General features: G+C 35.9%; 1 protein-coding gene across 1 annotated transcript in view; it reads left to right on the top strand.

Annotated features, from left to right (window-relative positions):
* The window catches only part of MTDH (metadherin), a 35,076-nt gene extending 14,441 nt beyond the window's left edge, over nucleotides 1–20,635 (top strand). The window contains exons 6-13 of the mRNA XM_055799483.1: nucleotides 1,636–1,887; nucleotides 4,020–4,106; nucleotides 6,453–6,551; nucleotides 8,867–8,991; nucleotides 9,546–9,665; nucleotides 11,977–12,096; nucleotides 16,008–16,164; nucleotides 17,750–20,635. Of these exons, the coding sequence (XP_055655458.1) occupies nucleotides 1,636–1,887; nucleotides 4,020–4,106; nucleotides 6,453–6,551; nucleotides 8,867–8,991; nucleotides 9,546–9,665; nucleotides 11,977–12,096; nucleotides 16,008–16,164; nucleotides 17,750–17,820 (1,031 nt within the window). The 3' untranslated portion in view covers nucleotides 17,821–20,635. The remainder of the gene's footprint in view (nucleotides 1–1,635; nucleotides 1,888–4,019; nucleotides 4,107–6,452; nucleotides 6,552–8,866; nucleotides 8,992–9,545; nucleotides 9,666–11,976; nucleotides 12,097–16,007; nucleotides 16,165–17,749) is intronic.
* Nucleotides 20,636–20,855: the final 220 nt, after the last annotated feature.

The following is a 20,855-nucleotide window of genomic DNA, read 5'->3' as shown; positions in this document are numbered from 1 at the left end:
ACAAGGTGAAAAGCTCTTCGAGATAGTTCAGAGCATCTCTGGGCAATCCACCTTTATGTTTTTTGGAACTTGAATAATGTGGTTTTATTTTGAAGTTAGCTGTGGTTTTATTTTGAAGTTAGCTGTGCTTTGAGCAGAAGGTGGAGCTAGGTGGCTTCCAGAGATCCCTTCCTATCTTGAGTTTTCTGTGATTCTGTGAAATCTTGCTGGTTGTATAGAAGGTAAATGTTTGTGACAGAGTAGTATGATAAACGGAGTAATCAAGCTCCTGCTTCAGGACTTCAGCTGTCGTCTTGCAAGGTTTCCAAGAGAGTTGGTTTTTAGCAGCTACTGTTTGCCTTCTGTCTCTGCTATTTTTGTTGTTGCCTTCCCCTAAGATGTCCTATTATCCTTAAAGGATGTTGACTGACATGAACAATGTTAGTGCCGTGGAGAAAGGGCGATGTGTTTAGGCACACAGTTTTTAGTGACCTGACAGATGTCTGTGTTTGGAAGTGATTTGTCTGAGAAAATGTAGGCATCACCTAATCAATTCCTTGCCAGTGAAGCTGCCTTGAATGTGGTATGTTCATGCTGCCCGAGCTATGAGTTCATTTGAAGAATAAAATATTTGGTCTGTAGTTTTTGTTGGCACATAATACTGACCAACTTGTGCATCAGGTTTTGGCTGACTATTTAAGTGTTACACTTGCAATATGCAGGTATTTCTTAATTGTTTGTAAATCAGTTTTTCCTGTTGTTTACACTGCATATGTAAAAAGAGGGGATTTGATATACAAAACCCTTTGAGAAAGGTTTGTGATATATATGAGGTCAGGCTGGGTGCAGCACTTTGTTTTATAGGGACATAAATGAAAAAAAAATTACTGTTACCTTCATGTCTCGGTGTACTACTGACTGCTCTCAAAGTATACATTAAACTTGCTATAGCTAGTAATTTCTCATCAGGGTAAACTGTTGCAGTCCTGTGATCTTTTACCTTAGTGTAATGTAAAATAATTTATTTCGAGTGTTACCATTATTATTTTTTTCCTCTAACCTTGATGGACACCATGGTCAATATGATAGCTATGCCCTTTGTAAATTCCGTGTAGTGTTTGGGAAGCATTTTCTAATCCTTGGTCGTTTCTTGTACTTCCTGCTTAGAGAACTGCTGTATGCGTTTATAAAACAAATCGTTCTCCATTTAGTGTGTGAGGTTTTCCACAAATCATCACCATACTCTGTAAGCAGTGTTGGAAGTAGCCACTACCCACCCCCTACCCTCCTCCCCTCGTCTTTTGTTTTGGGTGTGGGGTTTCTTGGTTTTTTGTTTTGTTTTTTTGTTTGGTTTTTTTTTAATCTAAAGGATCTGGTTCACCAAGGTATCAGTCCTATAAAGAAAGGGATGCAGGAAGGAGAGTGTAGTTTGATGCTGTTTTTTCCTCACTCTCCAAGTTGGTAGACAGATGGTGCGTGTCATCTGAACTGGAAAATCAGCTGAGGCGGAGCAGCAGCTCTTCTGTATCACACTGGTGTAGCAAAGCTGCTGTTCATTTGTACTTTCTTTTTTAAGTGTATATACACATAAATAATATTTTAATTCTTCATCCAGTTCTTAATTTAAATAATGTTTTCATTATGCATGTATTTAAGTTTCTCCAGGATTGAGTGAAAGCCATACAGTAAATGGAGGAAGCTGGAACGAGAAGTCTGTAAAAATCTCCTCACAGATTGGTGTAGGGGAGGAGAAATGGACATCTGTTCCTTCAACTGCAGCTGGGAAGAGGAAGACTGAGACATTGGCTTGGGGCCAGGATGCTGGAGATGCTAATGGAAATGGAAAGGACTGGGGTGTAACCCTGGTGGGCAGGCCCTGGAAAGAGCGTTCTTTGTTCACGCCTATTGGTAAGCTATTCCAAAGAAAACTTGCTTCACTTAAGCATTTTTACATAAGCTACTTTTTGGTAGTGAATCTCATAAATAGCTTTATGTTTATATATTAAAAAATCTGGAAGTGGTCTGGGGAAATGTGAACTAAGCAGTCTGTTTACTGTAAGTTCTGGTGGTTTAACATCTATGTGTCTTGTTTACAGTTTTAACAGTTTGTGGAATTTATCTGAAATAATTTGATTTCTGTGAAGGAATCAAATTTTTTTTATGTCACTTTCTTAAAATTCTGAAAGTGAATACTAAGCCATTTTGAAATGTAACTACTTTTTTTTAATGAATGTCTTAAAACCCAGGTCATAAATCTGTTCTGTTGATCGAACATTATCAAATCAACTGTTCGTTTTTGGCAGATATTTGTTTAGGCTGCAGGCATAAAGAGTGTTCAGCTCTCATGAGGTTTAGTGTTACACTGGTTTTCTTATTAGAAATCGGGTTTAGTCTTCTCAGTACAATTTTATGCCTCTATCACTTATACTGTCCATAATAATAATGGAGAATTCTGGGCAACAGCCTTTAACTTAGTAGATGCTGTAATACAGTCCTTCTGACTGTTCAGTGTAAGTGATCCTTGCCTTTTCTGTAGAGCAGTATTCCTTTGTAGTCAGCAGCATTGCTTTAGTCTAGACCTTTTTTACTTGTTTCACGTATCTTGAAATGTTGTTCCTGAGGCTGGACCTGCTATACCATTGGAAGCTATACTATTGCCAAGTAGAGTCAAAGAGTTTTTTTCATATTCCAGTTAGCTGTATTCTGCTGTATATTCTAATAAGGTAGTTCTTAGTGACTGGGACCAGCTTGATGTTTTTGTTACCAAGAATACTTCATGCCTGGCCAGGCTGATTTGCTTCTGGTAAAATTACTAGTTTTGTGGGTGAGGGGAGAGCAATGGACATCCATTATGATGACTTCAGTAATGCTCTCGACACTGTGTCTCACAATATTATTGTATCTAAGTTAGTAGGTGGTTGAAAAACTGGTCAGGCTTGAAGGTAGTGGTTAGTGAGTCCTACTCTGCCTGGAGGCTGGTAACAAGGGGGAATATCACAGGGCCCTGTACTTTAGAGTTGTCCTGTTTATTATCTTTATAAATGACCTGGAGGAGGCAAGGGAGTGTTAATCATCAGATTCCCAGATTACACCAAACTTGACTGGGGAGAGGGGAATCAGTTGATTTATTCCAGATCAGGGGTGCCATCCAGAGGGACCTAAACCAGCTGGAGGAATGTGCTAACAGGAACCTCAGGAGGTTCAAAGAGGGCAAATGTGAAGTGCTACACCTGCGTAGGAAGCACCCCTGGCTGGGAACTGACTGGGGAGCAGCTCTGTGGATAAGGCGTCCTGGTGGACACCAAGCTGGACACAAAGAGTATTCTGGGCTGTATTAACAGGAACCAGTATTGGGGATAGTGATTTTTCCCTTCTTGGACCACATCTGGAATACTATGTCCAGTTTTGAGTGACCACTCACCCAATTAAATATGATTCTAAATAAAAGCTGCTGGTAGGTTTTATTAAGAATCACATTCTAACCTTGACACTATTAGTGCCTCTGATTATTTCTGCTTAATTTCTACCGTACACTGAACAGTCAAGTATATCTTAATTTTTAAGCAATATGTCCTGTTTTGTCAAAAATTACTCTGAACTCAATTCTGTTCTTTAACCAATATACAATATGCTTCAAGATAGGTTTCATCTACAGATTAATAAATACTCATTTGGTAACTTAGATGATTGCAATAATGGGAAGAAGAATAATAGTGTGGGGCTCAAAACATTTACTTTTCTGTTCTGAGAAGTTTATATATACAAAAGGCTGTAGAGGGAAGATTTTAGAAAGCTTGAAAATAGATTCAAGCTGAGTGTTCATACAGTCTCATCTCGGTACTGATTTGCTGATGTAGTAAGCGAAATAATGCCCTCAGTTGTGTGAAATGTTAACAGAGCTGGACTGTCCACTGTTTTTCTGACCCTGTTCATAATGAAATAGTTAACTTTTTCAGTGTTGCCAACAGTGTGAAGTTTTTTTGTTGTTTTTTTTTACTCCTCCCCCTGCCGCCACCACCACCACCACCTCCTTGCCACAGCTGCTTGGAATGTGGATGCAAGGATTAATACCTCTGAACAGAATTCTACTACTTTCTCTTCATTTGGATTAACTCCTGGAGTTTCTGGTACGTATGCCCTTGCAGACATGTTTCCACTCTTCTCTCCACCAGGTGGAAATAGAATTTGTCAAATATTATTAATATGCATCTTTCTCATTGTTCTTTGAAAATAGTACTGGTAACTGGAAACAGGTAGAAGACACCTTCTATGAAAGCTTGGAAAACTTTTTTGTGATGCTGAAATTATGCACTGAAGTAATTTTTAAATCATAGAATAACTTCTGTTGGAAAATACCCTTGAGATCATCAATTCCAATCGTTAGCCCGGGACTACCAAGTCCATCGGTAAACCCTGTGAATAAGTGCCTCATCTACACATTTTTCTAAACACCCCCAGGGTTGGTGATTCCATCACCTCCCTGGGCAGCCTGTTCCAGTGCTTCACCACTTTTCAGTGAAGAAATTTTTCCTAACACCCAATCTAAACCTCCCCTAGCGTAACTTGAGGCCGTTTCCTATTGCCCTGTCACTTGTTATCTGGGAGACCTACCCCCACCTGCCTACAGCCTCCTTTCAGGTAGTTATAGAAAGCAGTAAAATCCTCTCTGAGTCTCCTCCAAACTAAACAACCCCAGTCCCTCAGCCACTCCTCGTAAGACTTGTTCTCGACTCTTTGCCAGCCTTGTTGCCCTTGAAATGGATAATCAAAAGCTAGATCAGCGATGTGTGGTTTTTTGAGTCTAAGTAATGGGCATAAGAGATTTCTCAGTGTTGCTGCATCTGAAGTTGGAGATGGGAAGATTGCTTTCTTGAAAAGTCCATTTACCCTGATATGCTGGGAGACTTTTTTTTTTTTTCCCCCCTTCAAGGAACTGAAGCATTACTTTCAAAATAAGTTTCATAGGCAGGATTTGAAGTCTTTTCTCTGTATGACGTGGGAAAGCTGAGCTCTGGGGTTTTCTGATTTTGAAGGGTGAAAATGCTTTGGAGTGCAAACCTGGCTTCATAACAAATTCTGTGTGTTAATTTGCTGACACAAGTGCTACTGTGATGATTTATTTTTTTTTAATACATATAATGAAGGGATCATATGTCAGGTTTTCTGCTCTTGCTTACTGAAGTTATTGGGCTTGCCATAGCTATTTTCTTCTAGGAAGTAGCTGGCCAAGTGCTTATGCATTTAGGATATACTTACTTGTATTGCAGTTTACAGTCTTTTAACTGTTGAACTTGAGCTCAGTATCCTACAGCTCAGAGTGCTTCATTCTCTATGCACATCTGAGCCAGGATAACAAAAATTATAAATGCCAAGGCCTAATTTATCAGACTTCCCAAAGGACAGTTCACTTAATGAAAACTTACAGAAACCTTGTCTTAAAGAAAAACCAAAGTCTTAATTGTACAGAGAGTTGTAACAAAGTAACATTTCCCATGGAGCCACTTGATTTTAAGTTCTGTCTCTAGGCTAAAACTTAAAGTTTAATAAAGTGGGACAACAGGCTAAGATTCATCTGCAATACCACCATTCCAACTTTGAGAGAGAAGTGTGAAGACAGTGAAGTATATTAATCTTCTTTGCACCTTGGCTAACAATGTTGTGATGCAGAGTGACCACATGAATAAATATTTACTTCTCACTTGTGACTGGCTAGCAAAAAATGAGAACATGTTCATGTCATCTGAGGTATCTCTTGCAGAGGTGTTTATAAAATAGACTCAGGTACCTGTGGTTCTATTTAAACATCCTTTCCAAAGTAAGTCTCATCATAAAGTAATAAATTTGTCTCACCATTAAGGTTTTTTTGGTGTTATTGTTGTATAAAATGATCTGTTTGCTGTTGCCCTGTTTTTCTTAACATAATTATGTTAGATGTCTAACACTTTCAGTTACCATGATTGGTATTGGCCTTACTGTTTGTCATGCTGCTTTTATATGTTCCTGGAACTTTTTCCCAGAAATGAGAATTGGATTCTTAGTAATAAGTAACTTGATTGCTAGATCTGCAATGTAATTGATGAGGTTTCTTTCTAGTACTCTTTTCTTTTAAGCTTCTCCTTGTAAGGGTTCTTACTGATACAGGGTAATAATTTTTTTCTACCCATAAAACTTCATTGTATTTTTCAGTTTGAGGAGATTACTGCTATTCACCCTTGCCTCTTTTTTTTCCCCCTCCCCCCCCCCCTCATATTCTTCTCCTGACTTAATTTTGTCTTCCTTCTTCAGTTCCCTTGTTTTCTGAATATATGTCATTTTCAAGACCCTTGTAGTTTTCCTGTCCTGTGCAGTCCTTAGAATCAGACTTTTTTTTCTTTGAGCCTCCTGTCTTCCTTTCTTCCTTTGATTGGAATTTTTTCACCTGGGAAAACTGGGGAAGCTTGTTAACCTATGAGTATAACTTCATTGCCTTTCAGGATCCAACAGTGAATCAGTCTCTCAGGCTGGTGCTTCGGATTTTCAGTGGGATTTAAGTCATGCTCAACCCCCTGTTGATGACGAATGGTCTGGGTTAAGTATGTTCCTCTAAAATGTTCATAAAGAAAATTTTGTTAATTACTGTTACTTTATAGTCACTGTTACTTACCTACTTGTATTAGCCAATAGTGAGCATCTGAAGAGCAACCTGGAACATTTCATTTCTGTAAAGCTAGTTGGCAGTTTGAAGAAAGCAGGAAGAAGTATTTTGACGAATGATAATAGAAAATGGTTAGTTTTTAGGAAAAATACTTGGACATTGAAATTCAGAAGGGAGAAAGCTCATGCATTTTAAGGTAGTTCTGGCTTTTGCTAGAAAATCTTGGTAATCAATTAAAACAGTCTTATTGCAAATGGTGAGAAAAATCTACTGCAAGTCGGCAAATGACATATTTAGCAGATTATATTTCATTCACAGAGTTTACTTTTACACGTTTGTACCTTACTGAAAACTTAACATGACATAAGGCACTTGTATTTAGTTTAACTTACTTTCTTGTTTAGAAAACATAGGGAAGTTCTTATGTGTATAGAAAGCATATGCAGGATAGAAGTCACAGAAATTACTTGGGAATTGTGCTAAAATTGGTGTTTCCTGTCCCCTTTTCCTTCCCTGCCAATTTTAAAATATTCTTGTAGTTCTTTATCACAGGGTCTCCCTGAACAGGGCTGTATTATAATAAAGGTACAGCCATTCCTAAATATTTCCTAGTGAAACTACCTGTGAAGAAAGCTTCAGCCTTAAATTCACCATTTGAACTGCCTTTGTAATTGATAGCTTTATTCACTCAGCTCTGAGATTGTTTTAAGAAAAATAGTTTTGTGCCTCTCATTAGGTTATTTGCCTGAAACGTTGCTCAAGTTGACCAGAAAAGCTGCCTTGCATGTTATCTTCTCTATAAGAACAGCTTCCTGTTTAATGACTGCAAAAGTGGAATGGATTGATGCAGTCCTTGATTCCACTAGTTTTGTCATGCCTGCTGTGATACCAGGTTGTTTTGAAACTTCTCTGTTGTCTTGTTTAAGGATGAAGGAAGCACATTTCAGTTAGTCATTTGAAAGTAATCGGGTTTATGTATTATCAAAACGTGATTTATTCACATTTTTGAGCATAGGATGTTTATGGCTGTAGCATCTGTAATCTGGCCATAGCTGTCAACTGACTCAAGTGAATGATAACAGAAGCAGGGAAATTGGCCTAAAACTTCCCATGTGGTACACAGATACAGCTTACTATATCAGGTTCAGGACAAGGAAATTAACTGTATGTACAAATAATACTTATTTTTATTATTAACAAAAATATTGGATTTTTTCCTTTAAGCAAGTAGTGAGAGGGCAGTAGGTATGTTATAATTTTATGTTGGGCAGTAATTTTTTCAAATCGGTAAATTTTAATTGTCCAAAGTAAATGTAATTGAGGTAATATTTTTATATGAAAGCAAGAAGTGGGAGTCTATTATAAGTAATCTTGAGTTCTCTTAGTGTGTATCTGGTTTCATAATGTTTGCCAGTAAACTTAATTGTGCTTACTACTGCTTTTCATTTTGACTAATTTTCAAATGTTTAAACTGAATCCCACTGTGGTTGACAGACCAAGTTTGCCTCTTCTTCAGTTTGGCGTAGTCTGAGGGTGAGAAATATTCTTGATGTTAATATAAATGTGAAATGGCAGATGATCTTTTCCAGGGTGTTCTGGTTTAAAATTGGCTTGCTGTAACTTTCTACTAAACAGACAGTCTAAGGCTTAGATCTTCCTTTCAGAAATTTTTAATTTTTATATAACTCACCCTTTAAATCTGTTACTCCTTTGTGACAACATAAATATGTACCATCATAAATGAACTATAGCGAAATGGAGTAGGGACTTAGTCTTAGAAAAAATAAGGTTGTTAAAAAATGTCAGCGTTACAAGATGACTTTTGGCTTGATAAGATTTACTGTCAGATATATCACTCGTAAAGGATTCTTACTGAGGTAAGATTGATCAGTGTTACAGTTCACCTTAATTTTTTTGCAAACTAGGAAGAAGGTTTAAGATAGAGTACAACTCTCAAATTTTGTTCTTCTTCATATAGTGTAGAAAAGTACCTCAAAGCAATTGCATCGAGCTTGCTGCTGCTGTGACTAGTTTGCAGTCTGATTGCTCTGTAAAATGTCTTGCTCATTACTTATAAAAGTCTTCTAGCTGTCATTAATATCTTTACATTTTCCAGAAATACATGAAATGAATGTTTATATTTTGATATAAAGAAGTGGGTTTATGTATAGATTTTTTATTATTATTTTTAAACTGTCAAAGAGCACCTGAAAAGTATGGAGATGTTCCTGAAAATATTTTTAATCTTTGTAGACGGACTTTCTTCAGCTGATCCCAGCTCTGATTGGAATGCACCAGCAGAAGAGTGGGGAAACTGGGTAGATGAAGAAAAAGTTGCTTCTGTTCCTCAGCCTGAAGAGATACCTGATGTTCAGAAGGTAAAAGGTGATATTTTCTCCTTAGCTCCAAGACTTTGCCTTTACCACTGCTATTTCTTAAAGTAACTTAAAGGTGATGATAAAGGTAATCTCTCATCTCTTTTACACTGGTAAGAGTAGCACAATTCTTGAATTTATAGGTAGAGAAGGAAAATACTCAATGTTGTTACTGAGAAAATGGAAGCCACTTAGCTCCATGTCAAATTTTACTGTCTCACCATAATATAAGGATTACCTTATTGTTGTAGACTAAGAGGATTTAGATCTGTTTTCATAAATACTTCCTAACAATATTTAATTCTTTCTATGAAAAACAGCATTTCCCAGGAGTACATGATGCTCTGTTATCTTTTTCATTCCCAACCCTGTACCTATATTGCCAGGTAGCATTTAAAGAATGTGGTCTTCCTAAAATGAACTAAACAGATAAGATTGTGTTCATTTATACTTCTATATGCAATTAAATTCCTTATAGTTATTAATTTGTTTAGTCTATAGAAGATGTGTTTCACTGTAATTTTTCAATGCTAAAGAACTTGTATTCCCTTATGAAGACTTCAGATAATGAAAGAGAAAAAGCAGAACCAATACTTCAGAGTTCTACAAGTGGCAAGTCCAAGAAAAAGAAGAAGAAAAAGAAGAAGCAGGGTGAGGAAGCTAACTCTCCTGCACAGGTAAATGGAACAAAATCTGGATAATCGAAAAGGCAGTTGTGAGGAATTCACAAAACCTTATTTTTATGTATTAGTGTCTGAAGCAAAAATTATTTTTGGGAAATTCTTTTCCTGATGATATTGTTTACTTATAAATTGTCTACTGTTGTTTCTCAAGAGTTAAAGTAATCCTTCTCTTATTAAAATTAAAAGAAATACTAATTATTCTGTGTTTGGCTTGTGAATCCAATGTAGGGTTGCTGGATTTATGGAAAACATGAAGTATGTGGAAAGTATTTATCCTGAATTATTTATTTTCTATCACATCAGGATTCTGTACTGTAGGGATGCTTCCAGGAGGAGCTTTCCTCTACATGGGAAGTCTTCTCGTCCTGTCTTTTGGAAGACAGCTGTCTTGGACATGGCTAGCTAGGAGAATGAGATAAATTGAAGGTTTCTCTTAGGCTATCTTAAAGTACAATTCTATGAGAATATAGTGTCTTTCTGGAGTACTGTCGTAACTTGATTTATGTGAAATGGCAAGTATCAATGCCTCGAACTCGGTAGGTGGAGCTATTGGGAGTCAGATTTGAATGAGGTAGTATTTGCAAACTGAGGATAGTTGGAGTTTTCTGTTACTTAAATAGCTTTTGAAGAATTACATGGAAACAGAGTTTTGTAAAAATAGAAAAAGCAGATCACACTTCGTTTGGCAATTGAATAGTGTTTGAATATGTGAAGACAAGTACTTTCCTAATAGGAAAAAGGTTTTAATAGCTGGTGCTCAGAATATATCCTGCTTCTGCTTGTAGTAGCAGCTATTCATAATTTGCATTGTTTACAAAATGTTAAATGCTCAGTTGAATCTGACAAGGTGAATTGGAGAGAGAGGGAAAGTGTCGCTTTGGATTTGCTTTTTATCATGATTGTGTTTTCAGTCTGAGATTTTATTAAAACAATTATAAAAGGTTAAATTCAAATTACATATAATTATTTTAAAGTTGTCTATGTGGAGGTAGATATTTGTGCCAATTTGCAGTTTCTTGTGAGGCAAATTAAAACTGAGGGTACTAGTATTGCAATTTTTTTGTAATTGAAATCTGTCATGTTCTTGTATCTTCAGTGACTCTTAAGTGTTTAAAGTCAAGATTAATATGTTATGGTTAACAGGGGTTTCTGGATGTTTTGCATGGATCTTGAGGTCAGTGAGTGCGTTCTGAAATAGAGGTTTTTTCTGTTGCCTGTGAGCTGCCTTTTAAGTTGTATTTGTCAAATGGAATCTTACTGTTTGTATTAGGATAGTTAGATCCATTTATTCTACCCATTGGTCTCCAACCATTCTGATTTTGTTACTTTTTCATTCAGTCCATCAGTCTGAGATCATCAGTTTACAGAGGAATTTTCATGTTTATTAAATTTTTATGGAAAACTAGGGGGCACTGCTTGATAGGAGCAAAGAGAACTGTTAATACATCACAGATAAGTTATCATTGTTAATTCATATATTTATCCCCTGAAAATTGAACACGTTCACTTAAACACCATCTTTCTCACTGATTGTACTTAAGTCGTTAACACATGTTTGTTGACTTCAGTGTTTGTCAGGGCAGTGGAAGCTACCTTCAGAGTTAGCTGTTAGGCAGTATGTTTTCTTTGCTGTGAAGAATCAACAGACCTAAGCTATGGCTGCATTTTTCACAGGGTTCTGGGGGAAGTAAGTGAAGGAACAATGTTTCAAGAGGTACTTCCAGCTTAAAACTGGAGACCTGTGTTCTATTTACTGTTCACCACCACAGAATTCTTCTGGTGCTATAAAAAATGTAACCTAATTCCTCATGTAAAACGAAAACTTTCACCATTAGAGTGTTTAAGGAATAAAGGTTGAGACTCTCGGATACTTTGGGTATATTTTCAGTTTCTGTGTGTTTTGCTTGTAACAAAGCAGAGTTGAGGGCTGTCAAGTCTCATTATACTTTTACAAAGTTTTTAGAGTAACTGCAGTTTAGTTTCATATCATAATTTCACAGGAGTGTGAAGTGTCATTCATTCAGACGTAGCAGGATTTTTTGACAGTGAATTGCATGAAGAGTACTGCTTTCTGAGCTTTATTGGGTTCTATGGGTATTTTTCTATTACATTCTATAAAACTTGAGTGTTAGTGTAGACTAGTGTCAGCCTACTACTTTTTTTTTTTAGGTATTTTAAGATAGATTTTCTTAGTTGAAGTTGATCATGGCAAAAAAACTGATATGCAGGGAAGAAGAGTCAGAATTTTACTGCAAACACAAGCTCTTTCTGTTTTTTTTTCCCTTCCCCTCTGCCCCTTTTGTAGGACACTGAAGAACTGGATAGAGAAGCTGGAGAGGAGTTTCGGGAGGATACCTCAAAAGTTCAGCCACAGCAGGAAATAGCTTTTTCTCTGAAGACCATGAGTACTAGTGAACCAGCTAAGGTAGGGAAACAAAATTGGATACAAAATTGGGTTTATGTTACAATTTTGGATTTGGAAGTGCTCAAACTTCATTGAAACATTAATTTGTGTAGGTAAAGTTACAGTAAGAATACTGTTTCAGGCTATATGTTTATGAATGTAAAGGTGATTGAGAGGTTGAATTTTAGATATGTTAGTTACAAGTTTTGCGAAGCAGTATCTTCTAAATCGGTGGTCACTTTCATGACTGTCAAGTTATTTTCTTGTTTGAATATTCAAGCAATAGTTTAAAACTTTGAAATATGGAAACCGAAGAACTAATGGGTCCGAGCACAAAACGAATAGCGTTTTTGCTGTTTCACTGCAACAAAACAAACTGTTACTGGCTTACTGTATTCTGACTTAAATACAGTCTAGACTTTATTTTCAGTGGGTGTGCTGGGCTTAATGTTAATGACTGAATAAGAAAAGGTTTTATTTAAACTAATTCACAGACTGTTTGCTTCAGCTCACAGTTGAAACAGATTCCAGACAATACAAGTTCTTTTTAATCCTTTTCCAAGTAGGAGCTTTTTTAGATACTGTTACCCTACAAGCATCATTGTAGGAAGAAGTAAAGTATTTAATATTTCTAGTGGTGTTGGGTTTGCATTCCATAAAGGGTGAATAATACCAGTGAGACAGTTTGGTACCAAAGAGTATCTGTCAGAATATTGAGTTTTAATTGCTAAACACTTGTTTTGTAAAAGATAACAAGGTCTTAAAATTCAAATGAAAATATTTAGAATGGAATCTTTTACAAGAGGCTGCAGGTAATCGATGAAAAAGTACAGAAAGTGTTTATTGAGAACACGTGCCTTGAAAAGCACATTCAGACATACTTTCAGCGTATTCTAAATATCCTGCATCAAAATACTACTATATTTGTTCCATTTAGGTTCAGTTCAGCCTTAATTCAAGGTTAGCAAAAGCTACCTGGTCTATCTGACTAGTGCAAAGTTGAGTTTTGTGGTTTTTGGTTTTTTCAAGATGTATCTAAAAAAAAATAATCTGTTTATGTGTGCAAGTGGCTTTATTCCTGGCAGTGTGTGTGTTATGCAAGATAATGTATTTGCTTGTGATTTATTTATTTATTTGTTTTGTGTTGGAGGCCATAGTTGAAAAAGCGTAGACAGGAAATTAGTTTAGATTGTGACATCAAGGTGGGTGGTGTTGACATCTAGAAAGAAGTGTAATGGTGTGTCCCAAAAGGCTAGGTTTTGCTCTTTGGAAATCTAAATTAATTTGAGAAATACTTTTCAGCTACATGTAATGATTCTGTTGGTCTGCAGTTAGGTACTCTATTGTTTTTTCTCACAAGGTGTTGGCACTGCCAAAATACCAGCTAGTTTCAGTAGACTTTGCTCAATTGTTTAGTGCTTAAAACCACATACAACTTCCTTGGTGATTTGATGGCATCAGCTCTGATGCAGACCCACACTGTGCACTGTTTTGGGGGGGCTTGAGTGCTCCTGTTTTTCTTGGGTCTTAAATTCAATCTGCTCATACATGTGCCTCTATATAGCTGTGTTAGGGGCAATTTTGTGAGACAAGACATAGTCTGTATTACAAAGACTTGCTGGGGCGGGGGGGCAGGCAGAAGACAAAAAGATTACTAATGACATTCTCTGGAAGTTAGTTGGACTTGGGAAAGGACGATTTATGAATTGTTGCATCTGACAATGCCTGTGGTCTTTATCAAGTCTCCTTGCTATCAGATTTGGCTTCATTGTAATTTCACACATGCAGAGATGCCTTCTGATATTGTTTGACTTGGCTGTTACAAAAAGTTTTATAAACAAGTCTGTGACTGATGTTGTGAAATTGTTGACTTAAGTTTCCAAGGTAGGTAATCTAGTCTTGAGCAAATGCCTCAAAACATGAGAACCAAACATGAGGAAAAATAAACTGAACACAAATAAGTTACTATCCAGAATATCTTCATAAAGACCAGAAACAGCTGAATGTTGAATGCGTCTGGTTTTTATCTGGTGGTGATATTTTTCCCATGTTTTACACTGGCTTGTGTGGAAACCTTCAGTGTTCTGTCAACAAGCACAGGTTTTGAATTAAGAGATCTCTTTGGAAACACTTTATTTGTAACAGTCTCACAAGTCACTGCTTCATTAATAAATTGTAAAACTATGCACATGCTTATTTGATAATACAAATAGTTTTTGTTCATGGTTTCAGGCTTCCTTTCTGAACTGGTTTATTAACACAGAATATCCTAGCAAAGAGTAGTACCTAGTCCTTAATGTTTGGTATCACTTTCCGCTTCCCCTCATCCAAAATTCAGACAGAAGTATGTTTTTTAGAAAAATGGCCATATAATGTTGTATGTACCTGTTTAGTTACATTTGTGGTAATACTGCATGCTTTAACATTCAAGCTGCAACATGTTTGTAAGTCAGCCAGAGACAGCTGTGTGCCACTTAAATCTTGATTGAGTTGCTTTACCTGCAGGTGGAGAGTGAATCTGTCCTGATGAAAAGATGATACCAGTGATTTGAATCAATTACCTTGCAGAACTAGGAGCTTTAACTTGTCCTTGTTTTAGAGGCCACATGCATTTTGTTGAAACTCATATTTATGTAGCTGATGATTGCTAACCATTAGACAACATACGAATTGGCTAAGCTTGGAAATCCTGTAAGATGGGAGTTCATCAGCATGGTTGATATAAAAATCAATATTATCATATTTTCAGTAGATAAGAGAAATATTGCAATTGTAGTTATTAACAAACTTGTTTCAGTTGATGTGCAAGGGCACAACAAACTCCTTTATTCATAAAAGGTTAGCAAACTGCTACTCTCCAAATTTGTGTTGGGTTCTTTCAATTAAAACTGTTTAACTTCTTGCTCGGTATGATAAAGTAAAAAACACTTATCATTTTGCTCTTTTGTATGTTCTGACAACATTTTTTAGATGCTTACATTCGTAATGAAAACAGTAAAAACTGGTGACCATAATGTCGGATCTGCGTACATCCACATCAAGAGCTGGATGTGGACTGCACTGTTCTGTTGTGGCGGTTCCCGGTCCTGGCTGTTGTGGCACAACTACAGCCATAACTACTTAATGACATCCTAAAGTTTGGGATTTATTACTTGACTGAGGCACTGTTTTCTAAAATACTCTTCTTTGAAGCTGTTTCTCAGTGGGTTGCCTGCTGTTGGGGTCATATAATTTTATGATCTGGCTTTCCTATTGGAATGTCAAAATGTTTTTTGCATTTTGAGTTCTGTTTTACTGTACTTGAATTCCAGTAAGTGCTACATGGGAAGCTACAGTTAGATCTTGTCTCTGCAGTGGTATCTTTGAAATAGACTGGATAATTGGAGAATACTAGGAATGTCTTACTAGGCAGTTATTCCTGCAGTAGTTTCCACTGAAATACTTCCTGACTGCTGTCACAAATAGCTGTTATTCTAATATAAGCATACAGAGTGTTTTGAGCAGTTGACAGGAATGAATGCAAATACTTCCTAAATATTATAAAAAATTGTTTTATTTTCATTTGAGTTGTGTATTTGGACCTACACAGCTTGCCTGTTTGCTTTGCAAAAAAAAAATGTTTTTGTGTCACCATTTTGCATCTCTTCTGAAGATGTATGTATTATAGGACCTCTCTAGGATCTTAGTGATTGTTATCCTTTTCTTGGCATGTCACATTTTAAGAATTCGTGTGGTTTGTTTGTATGCAACTAAAAGTTTTGGCACTAGATGGCAGTCATAGTCTTGCAGCCTTGATTTAAAATGTTGAAGGATTTTAATATTGGCTTAATTTTTTCAATGCTATCTTTCCAGCAGCTGCTAAGTATACCACCAAAATAACACCGCATAGGAGTGTTTTACTGTTGTATGACTTTTTTCTGTTTTTCAAATAGCCTGAGGAGGCTCCTTCACTTGCTGTTTCTACTGAGCCATCTGTAATTGTATCACAGAGCGATTCTGACAAGATGGCTTCCCAAGTGCCACAGATGCTGCAAGAGACAGATGTTTCTAGTCCCAATATTAAGCAAAACAGTGTGCCTCCTCCACAGAGTAAGTATGTTTCATTACAATTCATTTGTCTGAATTCAGGGTGTACTTTTTTCCCATAGAGAGTATATAGTTACAATGTTTTGCCCTGAGTTTCAGGTTTAATGTGCCATATCGGGTACTGTTTCATTTCTATATCTTGCTGTATTTTAGCTTTTGTTGAAGTACTTTGACAAATGTGCTTCCACTGTGAGGAAAAACTGGCTTTGTAGGCTTGGATGACTGAAAATGTCTATTGGCTTTGTCCAGTCCTTAACAGACATTTGGAAATACTCCTCACCATCAGGACTGGAGCTCCATGCTGTGACTTAAGTAGTTCTGCCACCCTGTTTCAAAGGCCTGCTTGTGAGTCTTCAGTGGAATAGATTGGTACTAACATAGCAGTTGACAGGATGTTTGTTTGGGAAAAAAAAAAAAATATAAGCAATTAAATTTTCTTTTTGACTTCTCAACTTGGGTCATTAACATCTTTTTTGATATACTTCCATGGAATGTAGTAGTCATGAAGGAAAACGGGTGCTAATAAGACAGTGGAAAGGTAATGGCTAATGCACTTATTTTTGTTGTAGCCTAACAGCACGTATGTCAGGCTGAACTACTGCAGGTATATTGCTTTTCAAAATTATGTTGTGCCCAGAGATGTCAAACATATACTCTGCATTACTCGGCAAAAGCGCTTGTAGTGAGGTACTTGCCCAGTAAGACAGAAAAATTGGAAGGGAAGTCATGATGTGAAAGGCATTGCTTAAAAAAAAAAGTTGTTTGAATTACACTTTGAAATGTCATTATTAATCTCATCAAATAAGAAGTTCCTGGCTAAGTGCTGAAGTACTATATCTGTCCCTAATGACTGTAGAACAAACTAAATGGTTTCATAATATTAGTCTTATTCAACCACTCTAGTTGGCTTCTTGGTTTTGAATATATTAAACAGAATCTTTCAAGTCAGTGTATCAGTTTACAACTTTTTTTTTCTAAAATATGAAGGGTTTTGTGACTGATTCATGCCTTAGCAATTGAAAGAACTTCTCTAATATTCAGCATAGAAACTGCTTTACCCGATTTACCACTTTTGACAACTAGCATGTTTTAAGGTAATCTCTTTTAATAAAACAGCATAGTACTTTTTTATTTGATTATGGGTTCCTTGTAACCACATCTTTACATAACATTGTTTTTAAAAACACTTTTGACATGTCACATTTAGTGGTTAAAAGCAGTGTAATCTGATAAAAGTGAACGTTTAATGTCAATTGTGTACATGTACATTATTTCCAGATGGCCAAAAAATGATGACTCTACTGTAAATAATACATTTGCAAAGGAACAACCTTTGTTCTGTATCACTCTATGTAATTGTGGTGTAAAAAAGTAGGTTGAAATTAGCAAATGTTGTTTTAGATGCGCTTCAAATTAGACTATTTGGGAGAAGCAAGTAAATATAACTCTCCTTCAAAAATTATGCTAGTTGATTGTTCTGAATTACATCATAATAATGTGGGGTGTACTGTCCAGGATTTTAAAAGTCAAACTTTTAAACTGTGTAAACTTACTCAGTCCTGACACTGTAGTTGTGTTTTATTTTTAGCAAAGTCTGAAGAAAGCTGGGAATCCCCCAAACAAGTTAAAAAGAAGAAAAAAGCAAGAAGGGAAACGTGAACTTCCTGAAATGGACATGTGTTGCTGAATATTGTCATGAAGATTATGCTGTTTATGCAATAATTTGTGAACATGTACAGAATTTTATATAAGTTTCAAACAATTTTTAAAAACAGAACTGCTGTGAACACAAACATCTTTAAAAAGGAATCAGAGGAAAGTAACTTTATGATATAGCAAACAGAACATGCTACATTTGAAAGACATTCTGAAGAGTCTGTTTTTCCAACTTTTGGAGAGAAATCTTAATTAAAAACTGGTTTTACAACACAGTGCCCTGTTTACAACAGATTATACTCATCTACAGCTGCGGATAAAAGATTAATTTCAAGGAAGGGTTTTCTGTAAAAATAATTGTCTGTACAATAGTGGGTGTTTCTTGCGTCTCTTAAGAGTGATGCATTAGAAGCACAGAATGTCAACCATTTGAATTTGTTTCATGCCTAAATTAAAGTGCTTTGATTAAATACATAATCTGCCATATCTTTACAGTAAGTTGGTTAGCAAGTCTGCTGGCTATTACAGGAATCACAAGTGCAAATCATTAACCATTTGTACAGTCAGACCTTCATGGTTTATTATATGAAGTTAACACAATAAACTGCTTTGGGTTAAAAGTTTGAGAATGTGATTTGAAACTTGAGTATGGTTCATGAAGTTATTTTTGATAATGTCTATTACCTTACTTGAATTATTGAAGATAACAGTATATTTTTAAGAATGCAGTAATGTGCATAAAATTGATTTTCTCCTTCATTCCCTACTGTTCTTGGTTGATTCCAACTCTCATCTAAAACTGTATTCTTTCAACTTTTAAATTCATGGAATGAATTGAAATCACATATTCCCTTCCCTTATTTTTTTAACTTACCATACCCAGTTCTGTTCTGTTCTCTATTACTAAAACTCTGAAGAAAGCAAAGTCGAGGGGAGTTTCCCTCAAAAATTATTTGGGATTTCAAAGATCTGTTGGAGAGCTGGAGTGGCTTCAGACAGCTTTAATTGACATTGTCAAGACCAGTTATCAGGAACACATTTTTTTACTGCCTTAACCTGTAGTATGTAGAATGTGTCTAGACTTCTGGACAGGAGTTAGTGTTTTTATATTAAAAAAAAAAATTCATGCAAGTATAGCAGTTGTAAAATAAAGACCATTTCCCGCTTGAAACTGTTAATTAAAATGGTGTTTAAGATGTGTTGTCATTTTCAGGCACTGTGTAATTACATGGTATCAAACTGGCAGATGTGTTTGTGACTGTAAGGTGCATGCTCAGCCATGTACACTGTAAATAGTCTTTACAAAAATTTGATAAGGATGGTAATTAACATCACCTGGTAAATTCAGTTAAAGAGCCAAGATTTTTTTTAAATGATTGACTTCTGGTTTTGTGGCACAAACAGAATTGTTAACAGCTGTAACACATAGTACTGATCAACGATCTTGTACTCTTAACTGTACTTGACTGTTCAACAGTATTTCAAGGCGAGAATAATTAATGCAGCAAGCTGCTTTTAATTGTACTGAAAATACGCCTTGCTAACAGAGAGCTTTGCTAATAAATGGATACTAACTTGCACAGGTATTAACCCCTGTATATCAGGAACATATGACACTCTAAAATTTATTTGTTAAAAATAAATCGAGCATGTTGATGATATTGATTTATTTACCGGGAAGGAGTAATGCCTGAGACTGATACCTGTCAAGATTGCTGTCAAATAAATTTAGAACTGAAGTACAGCTTTTCAAGGAGTACCTTAAGGCAGACACTAAAATAGTGTATTACAAAGTTATGCCGAGTCCTTTGCGTGTAAGTAACGTTATAACTTTACTTCATAAAGGTTAAAAAAAATACTCTTTGAATTCAGGTTTGTAACTTATGTCTGAAATGTCTGTTTCCAATCTGTATGTTGTGCTACGAGAGACTTCTGTAGAAAACATGAAGACTTTATGTAATGAGAGGTACTACCCAAGGGCTTTCACTGCATAAATTCTTTCTTTTTTCTTTTTTCTTTTTTTCCCCTCTGGAAGATAAAATTGATATTTCTGGGTTAGTAAGCTCTAGCTCTTTAATAGCTTGTCATTTTGGAAAAAAGAAACAAACTAGCTAACAACATAGGAACCCTGCTATATTAACTGCTACTACTAAGCAGGATCATATAAATACATAGCTTTCCTTTCAAAATGTTGTTACCTATTTAGCAGCACCTCTTACTGTTTTCTTAATGTGCAGTTTCAACGTCTTAGAAAGTGAAACTTGCTTTATTTGACATTCATTAAAGAGGTAGTAACTGTATAGCATATTGTCTATAAATAGAAACTTGGTTATCTATGTACTGTCATGTTTCTATGACTCAAGCAGTGGTTAGTCTTAATGATACACTGAATCCGGTCTCTGGTACTTGGATAGAAAGACAAAACACCATTTAAAGAAACTTAATCATTTTTTTCTTTTTTCTTCTTTCTTTTTCTTTTTTTTTTGGTGTTGAATGCATGGAATGGCTTCATGAATCCAATATGTTGGGTTTTTCTAAATACTCTGGAATTATTTGTATGCGTAATTTAAACTTGTTGTGATGATGTGTAATTGGATAGTCATGGCATATTTTTATTTCTTGTGGGGAGGGAAAGGTGTACAGAATTCATATGTGCTTGTTACGAAGGTAACAACTGTGCATTGGTTTGGAGGGGGGTGAAAACTGTATTTCTGATGCCCTTTTAGAAGTCTAAAGAAAAAAAGTGCAAGAAAAGCACTACTTTAATATTTACTAAGAAAGAATGTACATATTAAAAACATTTCAAACTTTATAGAAATACTTCTAGTACTGTTGTGTTGTAACTGAATTGTATCTCATTGGAAACTGTCTTTATTAATAGCTCCTAGCCATGGGAATAAGGCTTTTGAAAAGTGCAGATGTCAGAATACATGGCTTAAGGAGACTTTCAGCTGTTACCGTAGTTGTTTTGCCTTTAAATGACTCAAGTTGATTGTCAGTCAAGATTTCAGTTTGAAAAAAGTTCAAGTCTGCTGCAG

Source organism: Falco peregrinus, chromosome 3 (genome assembly GCF_023634155.1).
Source record: "Falco peregrinus isolate bFalPer1 chromosome 3, bFalPer1.pri, whole genome shotgun sequence".
In the NCBI taxonomy this organism is placed as follows: Eukaryota; Metazoa; Chordata; class Aves; order Falconiformes; family Falconidae; genus Falco; species Falco peregrinus.
Note: the sequence above shows the minus strand (reverse complement) of the source record. Positions and strands in the feature narration are given on the sequence as shown.